The following is a 15379-nucleotide window of genomic DNA, read 5'->3' on the forward strand; positions in this document are numbered from 1 at the left end:
GTCATTTATCACTCGATATTTGCTTACTACAACATGTCTGCGTGTGAAGTGATCAGTAACACAAAACGCGGGTAGATGATCACTTATGTCGCTAACTATCACTCCGCCTATTATTTCTGATACACTGATATTCGTAACACAGATGTCTATCGCTGTAGCTGTTTTAGGGCCAATGCGTGTGGGAACCGAAATCAAATTTTCACATACGTATGACATAATCAGGCTCTTGTAATTCATCACGTACTGGTCATTACTAACTGTATTTATATTTATATCACCACCGGCTGACGAAGACGAAGTTACCAAGTGCTAGAACGCATCTGTCCCAGCTAGCCAGTTTCCGTCAAATTTTCATCAGTCTCTGGGGCATTTTCCGCGTCCTGGCTTGAGGCGATGGACGCGGAACGTTCCGCAGGCCCGTGCTGCCAGAAGTCTGCAACGGCAATCTCTTCTATGAGTCAAGGCACCTGGTCAACCACCAGTGACCGCTCAAGAGAGACTCCTACTCCTGTGGCCATGGATGCAGAGCCTATTGCCGGCCCGTCTGGCAAGATCACTACATTAACAAGTTCCTCAAGGAAACGAGGCACCTGGTCCAGCACCAGCGAAGACACAGAGGTCTACTCAATCACAGGTGACGACTCATCTGATGACAGCTTCGTGTCGGTGAGGAGCCGAAGGGCTAAAAGGAGGCTTATCAAGGCGTCGTCACCAGCGAGTACGTCAACCATGCAGGCAGGTAGTGAACGCTGGCCGCACACCATCCTCTTCATGCCAGTGGATTCTTCTGTCAACCTTCGAGTATTGAACAGGCAAGCTCTCTCTGTTTTTCTTGAGGGAAAGCCGCCTAACGACATCAAGGAAGTCCGGCTGAACACAGGAAAGAATGTTCTAGCTGTCGACACAACTCGTGGAACCACGCTGGAGACGCTGCGACAGATAACAGATTTGGGCAACATAAAAGTACGATCGGTCATACCTATGGATGGGGCCTGCACTGCAGGTGTGATCTACGATGTTGACTTGGCTATTTCGAACTCGGACCTGCCAATTCTGATCAAACCGGCATACGAAGGAATGGTCATCACGCACGTATGCCGACTTGGCAACAGCCGTTGTGTGAAGATTGTGTTCAAGGGGGATCCATCCCTTCGCACGTAAAGGTCGGTCACTTCCGACATGTCGTACGACGGTTTATCCCAAAGCCGCTTCAATGCCACAAGTGCTTTAAGATCGGACATGTTAAGGGCGCCTGCACAAACTCCCCAATATGCCCCTGGTGCGCGGAGTCACACACAGTAGATGTGTGCCGTGCCACAAACTTAAGGTGTGGCACCTGTGAAGGCAGCCATGAGGCGACGTCTAAAGAATGCCCAAGAATCAAAAAAGAGTTCGAAGTTCTGAAGCAAATGGTGAGGGATAACTCAACCCATAGAGAAGCCTCAGGAAAGATCCGGCGTCGACGTCGTCATCGACGGAAACGATCAAGACAGGGTGGAGCTCGTGCGCCGCTTGCGCCAACGCCATCATCTTCATATGGAACGCCCGAGAGCGCAAGGAGGCCTCAGAGGGGAACTGCTGCCCCCGTGGATGAGTGGCCGGCGCTTGCAAGCTCTCAGTCTTCTAAGGAGCCTCCACGCTTGATGCTCCCATCGAAGCCCGCTTCTGTCGGTGAGGCTTCAACAGTTGACTGCCAAATGATCCCGGTGCTGCGATCCATTGTGAATGTCATCAGGGCCATGCTGACAAGCATTGACACTCCATCTGCTTGTAGTGGACTACAAGTGCTCGACGCGCTGAGCCCCGTCCTAGCAAGCCTTGAGTGAAGCCATGACTGACAATCACAAGTCATTTCGTAAGGAGGTCAGACAAGCGTCGATCCTTCAGTGGAACGCGAGAGGTCTAAGATGTCGCATCGCCGATTTTCGTCAATTTGTTCTCACTAACCGCTTTCCAATCATTGTCATCTGTGAACCAAGATTATCCCATCCAATGAGACTATCCCGCTACGAGACAATATCCTCATCAAGCGACATCAAAAGTAGCAAGGTGGTCGTGTTTATTCGCCGTGAACTCACTCACGTCGTCCAACCGGTGCAACATCATGACGACAATCAGTATGTGTGCATGACTGTTAAAAATAGGAAAGTCACCTTTGCACTCTTGGGGGTGTATCTGTCTCCATCAAGTCGATTTGACACCAAAAGACTAGAAGACATCTTGAAAACACAACCTGGTCCATGGATTATCACTGGGGATTTCAACGCTCACCATACCATTTGGGGAAGCTCAAAGGTTAACGCGACGGGAAGACGACTAGCTTCATTAGCTTCCAACAATGGTCTCTACCTGCTGAATGACGCGAGTCCAACATTTCTGCGGGGAATAACGTACAGCAGCTGCCTCGATTTGACTTTCGTCTCCCACCGCCTCGCCAGACATGTTAAGTGGTTTTGGGACATTGAAACGCACGGAAGTGACCACATCCCCACTTACCTCAAGATCAAGGGAATGTCTAACACGTATACGTTCACCACGATACGAAGAATAGATTGGTCTGTCTTTAAATCCCAGATTGAGGACGCTTGTCACAAAGGCCTCTCTTGTGGACTTCAACAAGCTATTAAGAAAACGGCACAGACGGCCACGCGCACACTTACGTGTTCTCCAAGGTATTCTGAATTCGACCTGGAATTGGAGCGGCTTCGTGTGATTCGCCGTCGTGCCGAAAGGAGATATCGACGCACTAAGTCAATTCAGGATCTCAGAACAGCCAGGCGAATGCAAAAGAAGATACAACGGCGCATGGATAAACTAGAGGCTCAGCGTTGGTCGAAATTTTGTGCGTCGCTAGATCCCCGCAAACCGCTATCTCAAATATGGAGAACTGTGCGAGGTCTACGTTCTGTTCCGGAACAGCGTTTCCCGTTTAAGGCCCTAGCATTATTCCAGCGCCGACAAGAGATTGATGTGGCGGAAGACTTCTGTGCTATGATTGCGGGCCAGCCAACTCGCACAGGTTCGCTTACATTGAACCGTATTCTAGATTCACGCGATTCACGCATGGACCTGCCTTTCACGACGCAAGAGCTTGACGCGGCGCTCGCCCTCTGTAATCGGTCGTCGTCGCCTGGTCCGGATGACATATCTTACCGCATGCTATGTCACCTTGGTGAACGGGCACGAAGTGCACTCCTTCATATCTATAACGAGTCCTGGCAAGAGGGCAAAGTTCCTCAAGATTGGAAGCTCAGCCGCCTTGTACCGCTTCTTAAGCCTGGCAAGTCTCCCTTAGAGATTACTTCATACCGACCGATTGCGCTGGCAAGTTGCGTTGGGAAGGTAATGGAGCGAATGATCCTCGCCAGACTTGAGTGGTATCTTGAACATTACGAAATCTACCCAGACGCCATGGCTGGTTTTCGACGTCACCGATGTTCTATCGACAACGTTATCGATCTGGTAACCTATGTTCAACACCAAAAAACGTGTAAGAGGTTATCTGTCGCAATGTTCTTAGATATAAAGGGAGCCTACGACAACGTTCTTCATGACGCCATACTTGAAGCATTGGAATCGGTGGGCCTAGGCGGTCCATTATATCGTTGGACTCGCAGTTATTTACATAGGCGGCCTCTATTTCTTAACACTGAAGCTGGCCCAACCTCGGAATATTATACGCACCATGGAGTTCCACAAGGTGGTGTCTTGAGTCCTGCGCTTTTCAACCTTGTACTCATTGGTCTCGTGGAACGACTTCCGAACACAGTTAAAATTTCAATGTATGCCGATGACATCTGCATGTGGGCATCTGGTGTGACACGGCCGCAAGTGCGCGCCAGGCTTCAAAAAGCGCCAGGCTTCAAAAAGTTTCTTGGAGGAAATGTCTGGGGTACTTCAGTACATGCAATGATGCAACTGTACAGGACGCTCTTTCTTGGGTATTTGCGATACAGCTTGCCTGTGCTGACCAAAACCTGCAGAAGGAATATCCATACACTCGAAAGCGTCCAGGCCCAGGCGCTAAGAGTGTGTCTTGGATTGCCGCGGTGTTTGTCAACGGCTGAAACCATTGCGATTGCACACGATTTCCCAGCCAAGACCCATATAGTCATGGAAGCACTCAGAGCACACGTAGGACACCTTGCTTGAGCCCCTGCCCATCATCTAGCCTCACTGCCAGAGGATCGACCATGTGCTTCCTTTTGTGAAACTGTCCTGCCCTATTGTGCATACCTTCCATCAGGTTATACAGCTCCAGCGAAAGTTCCGTTTCCACCATGGTGCTTGGCTCTAGCAAAGGTTCGACTTATCGTACCAGGCATACGAACAAAAGCCCAACTCTCGTCTCCAGCCCTCAAGCAGCTTTCACTGCTCTTGCAGTACGAGACGTACAACGATCATCATCATCTGTATACTGACGCTTCAACCACGGTGAATGGGTGTGCAGGATCGGTGATCTTTCCTGCAAAACCTTCCACCATAAAGATTCGACTCTCTCACCAGACTACATCGACTGCCGCGGAGCTTGCTGCTCTTCGTTATGCACTTCGTGTAATTTCTGAAGAACTACCCAAGAAATGGAGCGTGTTCACTGACTCCAAGGCTGCACTTCATTGTTTGGTTTCTGCCTTACGCCGAGGACCCCACGAACAACTAGTTCTAGAAATCAGACTGCTGCTTCACCACCTCGTCGAGCAAGGACACGACATCACGTTGCAGTGGATTCCAAGCCACTGTGGCATAATGGGCAATGAACTTGCCGACGCAGCAGCACGATCTGCACATGAGAAGGGCTTGCAAGACTCCATTCCATTCTCAAGAACAGACGCTGCAACGAAAATTCGTGTGCTTGCAAATGAATCCATCAAAACTTTATGAAACACACCAAGCTTACAGCATACACGTCTACAGCGACTGGACCCATCCCTTCGACTTCGATCCCATCTGGACTCTCTCGACTAGAAACAGCAGTACTTTGCCGACTGTGGCTTGGTGTCGCCTACACAAGATCCTTCGCCTTCCGAGTCGGTATGGACGACAGCGCGGCTTGCAGACACTGCAGCGGCGAGGAGACCATCGAACACGTGCTCTGTCATTGTCCTCAATACAGCGCGCACCGGCTGTCACTAGCGACCACGTTGGCACGCCTTGACGACAGGCCACTTTCAGAACAGTTAGTTTTGGAATGCCGACGTGAACTGTCGTCGCAGCAAAAGTCGGTCAAGGCTTTGTTGACTTTTCTACGTGACAGTGGCCTATTAGAAAGACTATAAGGACCCATTTCATCCCTTTTCATATTTTTTTCTCACGCTTTTATTTTTGTCACGCTCTTCTTTCCGTCATTACTTCCCCTTTCCCTTCCCATAGTGCAGGGTAGCAAACCGGAGGTTTTAAGTCTGGTTAACATCCCTGCCTTTCTCTCATTTGCATCTCTCTATATATCACCACCAACAAAAAAGGTAACTTGCTTGTCTGAAAAACCTGCATCAATTGCTCAAGAAAATTTAAGAACTCGCATTTAGAACCAGCTGGCTGCCTATATATGGCAGCAAGCTGAAATTGAGATGTTTTTATAACTAAGCATTCAACATTTACATTTCTAATTGTGTACTCCTCAATAATGGTGTAAGCATAGCTATGGCTGATATATACCGCCACACCCCCTCCTCTTTTCCCTACGCGGTCCAAGCGTATGCAGGTGTAATTATTAATGACGGGTGTATCATCAGTAATCGTCAGTCAAGTCTCCGTAAGAACAATGACTTCAAATCTCAGAACGAGAGACTCCAAGAAAATTTGTAGGCTGTCAAGCTTGTTTTTTATGCTTCTAATGTTGAAATGAATCAGAGAGAAGTTACTTTGCTTGGTCTTAAATGCGGTGTTAAATACTTCTGCTGTGTATACATCACACGTACTCATCTACAGTAAAGAGAAAGCAAGCTTATAATTAGCTGATACAATCTTTAGTTAACTTTGGCAAGGTCATCGGAAGAAGTTATTCACAGGACAGGACTATCTTCGTCTTTCCTTGCTAGGATCTTGCCACCTGCAGTCCACACAAACCTCCTTTTGAGCTCTTTCTTCTTTGCCACTGTTGCTCCAAGTAACTGCTTGTTGTGGCGTGTCAAATGTTCATTGACGAAAATTGCACTGTTAACACGAACCAGGCCAACGTCTTTTGCGCCAATTCTCATTTTCTTAGCCTTGGCTAATATCGAGTCTCTCTTAGCACGCCTCGCAGAACGAACAATGTTCTTGATTGTTGAGTTCGCAGTTGGAACTCTATGTAATATATCAATGTCCCTCTCATCGACTGCCTCTCTATTTCACAGATTTTTCGAATGGCTACTAAAGAGTCGCACTCGTCCCGAACACCCTTTATTTCAAGGTTCTTACTTGTTTGATATTGTTCCAACTCTTGTAATTTCAGAGATAACTGCTTGTTTTCAGCTTTTAGTTTTTGATTCTCAGACACCAAGCTTTTTAATTCATCTCTTAGTGCCTTTAGATCCCGGGTCACGTCTTTGACATCGTCACACGTGTCACTGCAGTGCTGAACAAACTTTCTCAGGTCCCTGAGTTCAGCACGCATTTCCCGCTTAAATTGTGCAAACAAGCCTGCAACATCACTTTCCCCTTCTTTCCCTTTCCCCGGCGTCATTGTACGATAGTACAGGTATCAATCCAATCACTTTCATACAAAAAAAAAGGACAACGACAACAGGCGTGTTCGGCAGCAGCGCAGAGTTGCAATCACGATTTCAAAGCAAATAGACACTATTTCTCACCTACAAAGGATGCAGAATTGTCTTTAGCGTGTGCACACTTCAATGCGCTGCTGCCGAACTGGACGCCTGGGCTCAGGGGGACCGTATTTTAGCCTTCCGCCGTCGGGAAGGTACAGCGACGCCCCCAGCTATCTTCGTCACGTGGTAGAATCGTGACGGTCGCAGATCTTGCCTGTAGCGCTGATTATCTCGGCCGCTGCTTTGGATGGCTGCAAAGGATGCAGAATTGTCTTTAGCGTGTACACACTTCAATGCGCTGCCACCGAACACAGCAGTCACACACGGATGTGGCCTAATGGTAGCAGAGGCATGGCCGCAATGGCTACGCTCTGGCCTCACCGGCAACCGCACTACCGCCGACCACCCGCCGTGGTCGCTTAGTGGCTTTGCTGCAGCGGTGGCGGCGTTTCAATGGGAGCAAGTGCACATTAAAAATACGAGGCCTTCTAAATTAATCTCCGCGTTGGTAGCTTGCATCTGTTGAGAGGGATCGCTGGAGACGCCAAGCGCATGCAAATACCAGTGTCGCCGCATCTTTAATCGAGAGAGGCATCTGGACCATTTCTCTCGAAGTGTCCTGTCCACATTTGCCACCAAGGCCAGCTTGGACGCTGCTTTGTATTTCGCAGTGGGATGGTAGCCACGGCAGCACAACGATGTGGTGCAGTTAGCAAGCTTTATTGCATAGGCGTCTCATGTCTATTGCGAGGTTCGTGCATGCGTGGCGACTTCTGGAACCGCAGGGCTGCTCTTGAGTCGGTGAAGGTTGCCGTAGACTCAATCTGTCTGCTCTATGACGCAAATAAAATCGTCCCACAGTGCAGCTAGTTCAGTGGCTGCAGCTGAAGGGCGGTGACTGATAGAGGGAGGATTTGGTAACACTCGAAGGAATTCTGCGCACCAACGTTAGATGATGTAGGCGCGTCCGTCGTGATGTAAACGATTCAAGGCGCCATCGCCACGCCACGGCGCGTCCGCCTCTTTAGCGGCTTCTACAATATTCAACAACCCATCAGCGCGATCCAACCTTGCACAAGGTGGCGATACCGTCGTCAAATCATGTGACCAATGTGGCCACGTGATTCGTGATGCCGGGCAGCCGGGCGAGCCGGGCATAGTCGCGTCGTCATGGCGTCGTCGCGTCACCGCACTCGCATTGCGCTGTGGTGTGTTTGCGGCTGTTCTGAATGTGCTGCCGCTGCCCTTTGCTATGTAAGTGTTGCAGTGTTGTGCTGTCAAGAAAACGATATTCTGTGATCAGTTTGGGTTGTGCGATATGTTTGTGTGGTTTTAATTTGGTAATCAGTAGTGTTTTCAATTGGTATGTGACCAAGGCGGCCACGTTATTCGTGAAGCCGGGCATAGTTGCGTTATCGCACTCGCATGGCACTATAGTCTGTTTGCGACTGTTCTGAATGTGCTGCCGCTGCCCTTTGTCATGTAAGTGTTGCAGTGCTTTGCTGTCAAGAAAACGACATTCTGTGATTAGTTTGGGTTGTGCGATCTGTTTGAGCCGGGCATAATAGCGTTATCGCACTTGCATTGCGCTGTGGATGATAGCGGCTGTTCTGAATGTGCAGTTCGGTTAGTTTGTTAGTTTGGGTTGTGCGATCTGTTTGTGTAGTTTAATTTGGAAATCAGTAGTGTTTTCAATTGGAGGGCGCGGAGTGGAGGGCACTAATCAGCTCTTCAAGTTTATTGTCATGTTATGTGAGGCGCCTTTTCACTGACGCTGTAATTAAGGCGTTAAGGGCAGTATAAGGACGAAAGTTAGAGGGACGAAATCGTGCCTGTATGTCCCTAGCGTCGGGATTGGCCGCTATGCGTGATCCTAACAAGAAAGCACTTGCAGAATGCGAAGAATTTCTGTCTGCGCACCTTGCCGATCTCCGCAATAGAGCCGTCATTGTGGTATTTTAGTCTCCCGTTAAGCAAGAGTGTTGCAGACAAGGGAACAGGTTCAAACAGGCTTTATTTTATTATTCAGTACTAGTGCGGTATCCCAAAAGGTGAGGTCAAGTGCTCGCCCTATTTTCTTCCCTCGCGCTACAGCGCACTGACAGAATTTTGCGTGCACCATACCATGCTTTTATCGTTTGCGCTTCAGGTTCTCGATTGCGTTTTCCCCCCTTTACCCACGTGATGGGTATTTCATGGTATTACCGGGTACCAGATGTGTCCATATATTGTGTCCAATATATGAAACGGCCAAATTCGATTTTATTTGACACCTCAAATGGTAGCAATGTATTGAGTCCCTTGCAGCTTTGTGCTTGTTATCAATCTTACTATTTGGCGAATGGATACAGCATGTACGCTGCATAACTCGCTTGTGGACACTCCGTACGTGAGTCGAGTATGCCCTTGGTATAAAATAACTTGTATGCTTTAGGTAGTACGATTGTTTGCAGTTTGGGACATGTGTCGCAATGTACGCTGTGCGCCTTCGCGCTTTACTTCGTCGGCGGCCTGCCGAGTTCGTGCGGGTGCCATGTGTGCGCATGGAGTTCGCGAAGCGCTCTCGCAGTTTATATATATATATATATATATATATATATATATATATATATATATATATATATATATATATATATATATATATATATTTATATATACATGTGTTCTGTTCGCGCGCTTCGCACAACAGGGCATGTCGCAGTTCTTTGTCCTTGTGCAGCACATTTTCCTAGCGTACGTCTGTGCATTATTTGATACCGGTTTCACACGAGGCTTTTTTAGCCGCTATCCAGTCTGTTAGAAATCGAATTTCTCGGCCTTAATTGGCTCCTCTGCGCAAGCTACGAGAGTGAGCCAGTCGCTTTGATAATTTCGATCCGGATCGGGCTTGATCGCGATCGAGAGTGGTCGTGTGACACCGGTTTTACACATGGCTCCCACATAGGGAACACTTTAAGTTCAATGCTACTGAGTGAAGAGCAAGTGCATATATATGCCAGTGGTGGTATGTGGGCAAGTCTTTCTCGTGAAGCCAATACTTGTGCATTCAAAACATTTCAATTACCAGCGTAGTGGATCTATGTGTCTACTTCGACAAAATGGAGCACCAGCGCAGATATCTGGGCATACCTGTCCAGGGCAGCAAGTGTGTCTACATTGAAACCACTACCAGCATGTGCGGCAGTTCTATTTCCAGCAGCGGGACTGCACAATAATCAGTAGGGTGCTCTCAAGCTGTTTATCTATGAAGCTCTGCCTGGACGGTGTGCCAAATATTTTTGGACGTGAAAGTGGGGGTGACTTGGTAAACATCAGTGGAACTGTGCGTGGACTTTTTGGCAATTGTTTTTGGATGTGAAAGTTTGAGCGAACTGGCAAACAATTTGCTCTGGGCTACATGTGTTAAACGTTTTTTCTCATTCAGAGTGCTTTTCTTTACTTTAGGAGACTGGAGATGTGCGCAAAGTGTGACATGTCAGTGTGCTAATTAATGTATTTGCTTGTTTGCAAATTATTCGTTGCAACTTTGTTTTTGCCAGAGAGGTACAACTTTGCCTCTTGTAAAGGGCTTTTTAGATAAAACACTTACGATTTATTATGACCATTGCTTCCTTTGTTACACAAATGCAGCTTCCAGTGCATTCCAGTTTATTTCCATGTTTATGTAGGTTTCTAATATGAGGCTTGCGTATTCATTTCTCACGTTCTGGAGTGGCAAGATGCAGCATTACTGTCTCATCGTTCGCTGTACTACAGTAGCGTTCACTTGTTACACTGAATCCCCCGTTTAAGTATTCTGTACTAATTTCACTTTATTGCTTTTTTGTTGTATGGTTATTTTTTCTCGCCATTACCTTCTTTGATATATCCTAAAGGCAATATTCCCAATTTTGCATTGTTCGCATTTTTTTAATTTTTGTCACAGGATTGTTTTATGATGGTATGCCGTGGTATTTCTTTTTGTGCTCTTTTCAAGCTTCTAGCTGATTGGTAACATCGCTTGGAGGCACTTACCATCCGATTCATACTCTTGCATTTTTCAGTCTACTTCTTCCATTCGCTCCGATGTCACTTCTGCATAACTCTAGTCCATCTAATAGCACGTGCACTTTACTATGATAAATTAGACACTTTAGTACACTCCAGATTTTTCTGTTCAATTTTGTATGTGTACTTGGAATTTTGTTTATGTACTAGTGAATGTTCACTTTCGAGTTCATTACGAATTCTTTCTGCGACTTTTGCCATTGTTGATATACTTTTACTTCTATTTGCATTTCTCACACAGTTTGTTCGAACCTTGCATAAGCATTACATTTTAATAAAGTGTTTTTGCTTTGTCACAATGTTCTCATTTCATGCACTCTTGGCATGAAGGGCTTGGTCTGGCCACCTGCCAAGACGTGGCCATTTGTTCTTTGCAGGATGTCATTCCCATTGTGGGTGTAAGCATCTTAGATTACTAAAGGCGGTATTAAGGATTTATTATTTCTAACAGGCTCATTTTCGTGCGACTTGGTCGAGGATGCGCCGGCCATGCGGGGAACAGTGCTTGGCACTGCGCCATGGCTCTTACAGTCGACACCGACGCTTCTACTCATCTAGGGCGCGATTGGAGATGGTTGTTCGAAACGCCCGATCAGTTTCACCTCACGCGATTGGCCTAGGCCGTGCGGCTGACGACATCTGCGCGGCATAGGCCAGTCGCGTGAGGCGAAACTAAACGGGTGTTTTGAACAACGATGCCTGATCGCGCCCGTCACCCGCGAAAGTTAGCTTCAGATGATCGTAAACCTTTCAAGACCGCTTCTAGACCAGCTTTTTGATAACGTCCTAAAAACGTTTAGAAATTGGTTACGAATAGTTTTGGCAAAGGGATTACTTGTGTCTTTCCCAATCCTATTTCTAGACCAGCTTTTCGAATACGTCTTGCAGACCTGTTCTAGATCGTCTCAAGAAAGCAATTAAGCCGGACATTAGCAGAGATATACGACGTTTTCCCGCCGAAGTTCTCTCATTCGTGTCTTCTTTAACCCGTTCTTATCGTCTTGGATAAACGCTACGAAAACGTTACGTATCTCTTTTGTGCTACCTTTGTCTCGCTCTTGAACCTAGGCACGAAAGTGACATTAGACCACGAAGGACTTTTACACGTTGGTTCTGTCGGCATCGAAGGGCTTTGATAATTCAGTGAGACCAAGCTCAGCACCACAGTACTGCTACGTGAAGCAAGCGAGTAACCCGAAACTGTGGCAGCGAAGCGCATGTGTACTCGAAGAAACTGCTGCTGCAGAAGAACTGGAATCGATAGGCGTGTGCTTTCGGCTGCAACGGCGGCTCGCTTTTCTGGCGACATCGTTAGACTTCGCGCGAATAGAAATGTTTCAATGGAATTCATAGCTTTCTGGAAACTTGTTCGTAAGACGCACCTGTTGCTACCCCAGCGCCATATTCGGATGTCATCGGTACATAAAGAGATTTCAACCGCCGTGAGAATGCACCTCTCCAGTCCAATTAGAGAGACATTAGATACCGTCGGATTTGAAACACCGCACTGGGAAGCTCCTCGATGCAGTGTGTGCGGAGCTGTATCACGAGAAGATATCGACACGGACAAGCACAGAGTTTCAACTAAATCTTTTCTTGAGTCAGAGGCATTATTATAAGGAGTTCACGGCTCATGTGCAATGAAGCAACAAACCAAAAGAAAACCATTGAGACCAGGTGAGCACGTATCTTTGTTGCTTCATTGCGAATGTGTAGTAGACTCTTTATATTTACGCCTCTGACCGAAATAAAATTCTGTTGAACGTTTGGGCTTGTCCGTGTCGGTATACTGTCGTCGCCAGTATTTATTTTAACAGAACACGCTCTGCACTGATTAAGATGATCATAGCGGCGACCTGTATAAGGGATGCATTGAAGCACCCCTGCGAGCGCGAGATCGAGCAATGCCTTCTTTCTTTAATTTGGACAGCATGGTTGTCGGGAGCGGCTTTTCCCCGTTGTCTTATCACTTGAGTATGTGAAACCATCTAGCAAAAAGAAAAAGGCATAGGTTGCGAACCAGCACGCGAAGAAAGCCACAAGAGACCAGTGCAGTGATCTTATCGCACAACTTGAAAAAAGTATTCAACAGTTATAATGAGAATTTACATTCCAGTGCCCCTTGCAAGCTGTGTACTGTGTGTAGTCGAGTGGAAGAACACGATAGACCCCAGTGCACCACCTATTGTAAAACAAGGTTTACAGACCGTACGGAGAACGTCATTTCCCAGATACGACTTAGCTGTGCTTAGGTGTCTGTAGGACAAACGGAACAGTGTTTCAATGATCCAGCACGTTAGTACTGCAATAACGTGAAGAATGGGCATGAAAGGTATTTAGCGAGCCCATTAGAATAAGAGCGCGTGCACTCCCATGTTTTAGAAGACGATGTTTCCAGGGAAACTCAAATCTAGAGAGAGAAATTATACAGGCATTATGTATAATAGAAACTGTAGCCTGTAGCCTGTTGACGGTAGCTTCGTAATATGTCTTTGGTGGAATCAGAAAAATAAATACACATTTTGCATGACGGAGAATGACTGCCATGTGCATGCCTTCGTATGCGCAGGTCAATACACGGATGGATACATAAAGGCTAGAGTTCTTGAAATAGCAATTCGATTGGTGGCCCGCTTGTGTTCTGAGGTATCTGTGCGTCCTTGGGTCAATAGCGCCATTTGAGTGTAATTATCTGAATTGAAATATTTATTCCGTGCAGCCTGTTACCTTCGTAGTATACGCATCGCTCTACGTAAGCGTTTTCCGCAAAAAAATTAACACGATTAGTGAAAATCCTTCTTTAAGCCAAACAGCAATAGTTCATGTAATGTCGCACTCAAATGAGGTTGTCGCTGCCGCATTTCTTATTTCTTCCGAACCATTTCTGTCTGCAGTATGGTCAACATCTTAAAAGAACATTATTTAGTGCTCGTGTGACAGGAAGTTCGAAGGTACTATATAACATGGAATATGTTAGAATGGAAAATAATATAAAGATCCTATGGAAAATTGCTTAAACGCTTTTTCTTTCTTTCCTTTCAGATAAAATGTTGGAATGAAGAACGCGGCTGCGACGTTGTTTTGCCTGCATCAGAGTTGAACAAGCATTTTTGCAGTGACTGTGAGCACCACGCTACATCGTGCCCTAAATGTTCAAAGCTGGTGCTGCGTAGTAATGTGTCCGCGCATTTACAGAGCAAATGCCGAGACTACGCGGTGTCTCTGACGTCCGGTGTTGTAGAAAAGTCACACAGTGAAGAAAAAGCGATGATGATGGCTCGGAATGAAAGCTTAGACGTGGGAGTTTCTGACATAAAGCACAGGCTAGATGAAGTTATTAATGGTCACACTGTCCAAAATGACCGGCTAAATGATATATCACATTGCATAAACACGGTCAAAGAAGCACTGCTACAAAGGCCAAGTGGAAACAGTTCGTTGGATCACCTTACTTCACAATGTACAGTTACGTTATCTTCAGTTAGAGAAGTCGAGAAAAGATTGATTGACCACAGCGAAGAGACACGTGTGCTTTTAGGCACCTTAACGGATTCAATAAAAGAGCTGAAGGAAGTGTTGCAGGACACCGCAAGGACATTCGCCATAAACTGTGTGGGAAGCGTTGCTGGTATTGGTGGAGTGAAGGACACTGAAAAGAAAGGAGGAGATAGCACATTGCATAAAGAGCTGGCCTTACACACAATAAATATTAACCGATATGAGTTCATGGCTAAGGGATACGAAGCAATGAAAAACAGAGCATATTCTGAAGGCCATCATATTTGCTCGGAAAAAAATATATACCTATCTGGCTATCACGTGTCGCCAGGAGTGTACTTCAAGAAAGCGGGAGATCACGTGTTACTGTATCCTCGTATTCAGCTGCACAAGGGTGTGATCGACGAATTTCTTCAGTGGCCTTTCAGTCAGATCATTCGGGTGACCGTCAAGCATCCGTCCCACAGCAAACAGTGCCAGAAGGTGTGGAACACTAACAGTAGCCTTGAGTTCTTTGGAAGACCCGGAGAAATAGACAACGATCGCGCTTACGCCACATCCACTTCATTTAGCCTAAATAATCTTGAACGTGAAGGGTACGTCTCGGAGGACATGCTTCACGTAGTGTGGGAGCTTCTTCCGAAGCCCGTAGCAGAATGAATGAGGGGAATTTTGCGTATTTCATTAAATACACATGCCGTTTTGTTTCCTAGAAACAAATTTCCCTCTTCCAGATGCCTTAGTTGACAGCAAAATAAAGCTTCGTTCTTTTTTCAATAATTTTTCAATGTGTGCTTATCTACCCGACATCGCTTTACTGTGAGTGTATAAAATTCCCTTTCAACTGTGTATTGTTCCATTCAGAACTGTATGTGTCGGTGACTCGCAGGAAGAGAGAATTCAAAATATTCCATCATGGGTGATATTTGCTGTTGATATATATATATATATATATATATATATATATATATATATATATATATATATATATATATATATATATATATATATATATATATATATATATATATATATATATATATATTAGCCAAACTTCAAAAACGTTAGAGACGATGCCTTCAGGG

The 15379-nt window shown here is 46.2% G+C and overlaps 1 protein-coding gene across 1 annotated transcript in view; it reads left to right on the top strand.

The window, feature by feature from the left end:
* LOC142563420 (TNF receptor-associated factor 6-like) overlaps window positions 1-15068 on the top strand; it is a 29246-nt gene extending 14178 nt beyond the window's left edge. Inside the window, exon 5 of the mRNA XM_075673974.1 lies at window positions 13839-15068. Coding sequence (XP_075530089.1) covers window positions 13839-14954 — 1116 coding nt within the window. The 3' untranslated portion in view covers window positions 14955-15068. The remainder of the gene's footprint in view (window positions 1-13838) is intronic.
* The last annotated feature ends 311 nt before the right edge of the window (window positions 15069-15379 follow it).

This window comes from Dermacentor variabilis, chromosome 11 (assembly GCF_050947875.1).
Source record: "Dermacentor variabilis isolate Ectoservices chromosome 11, ASM5094787v1, whole genome shotgun sequence".
NCBI lineage: Eukaryota > Metazoa > Arthropoda > Arachnida > Ixodida > Ixodidae > Dermacentor > Dermacentor variabilis.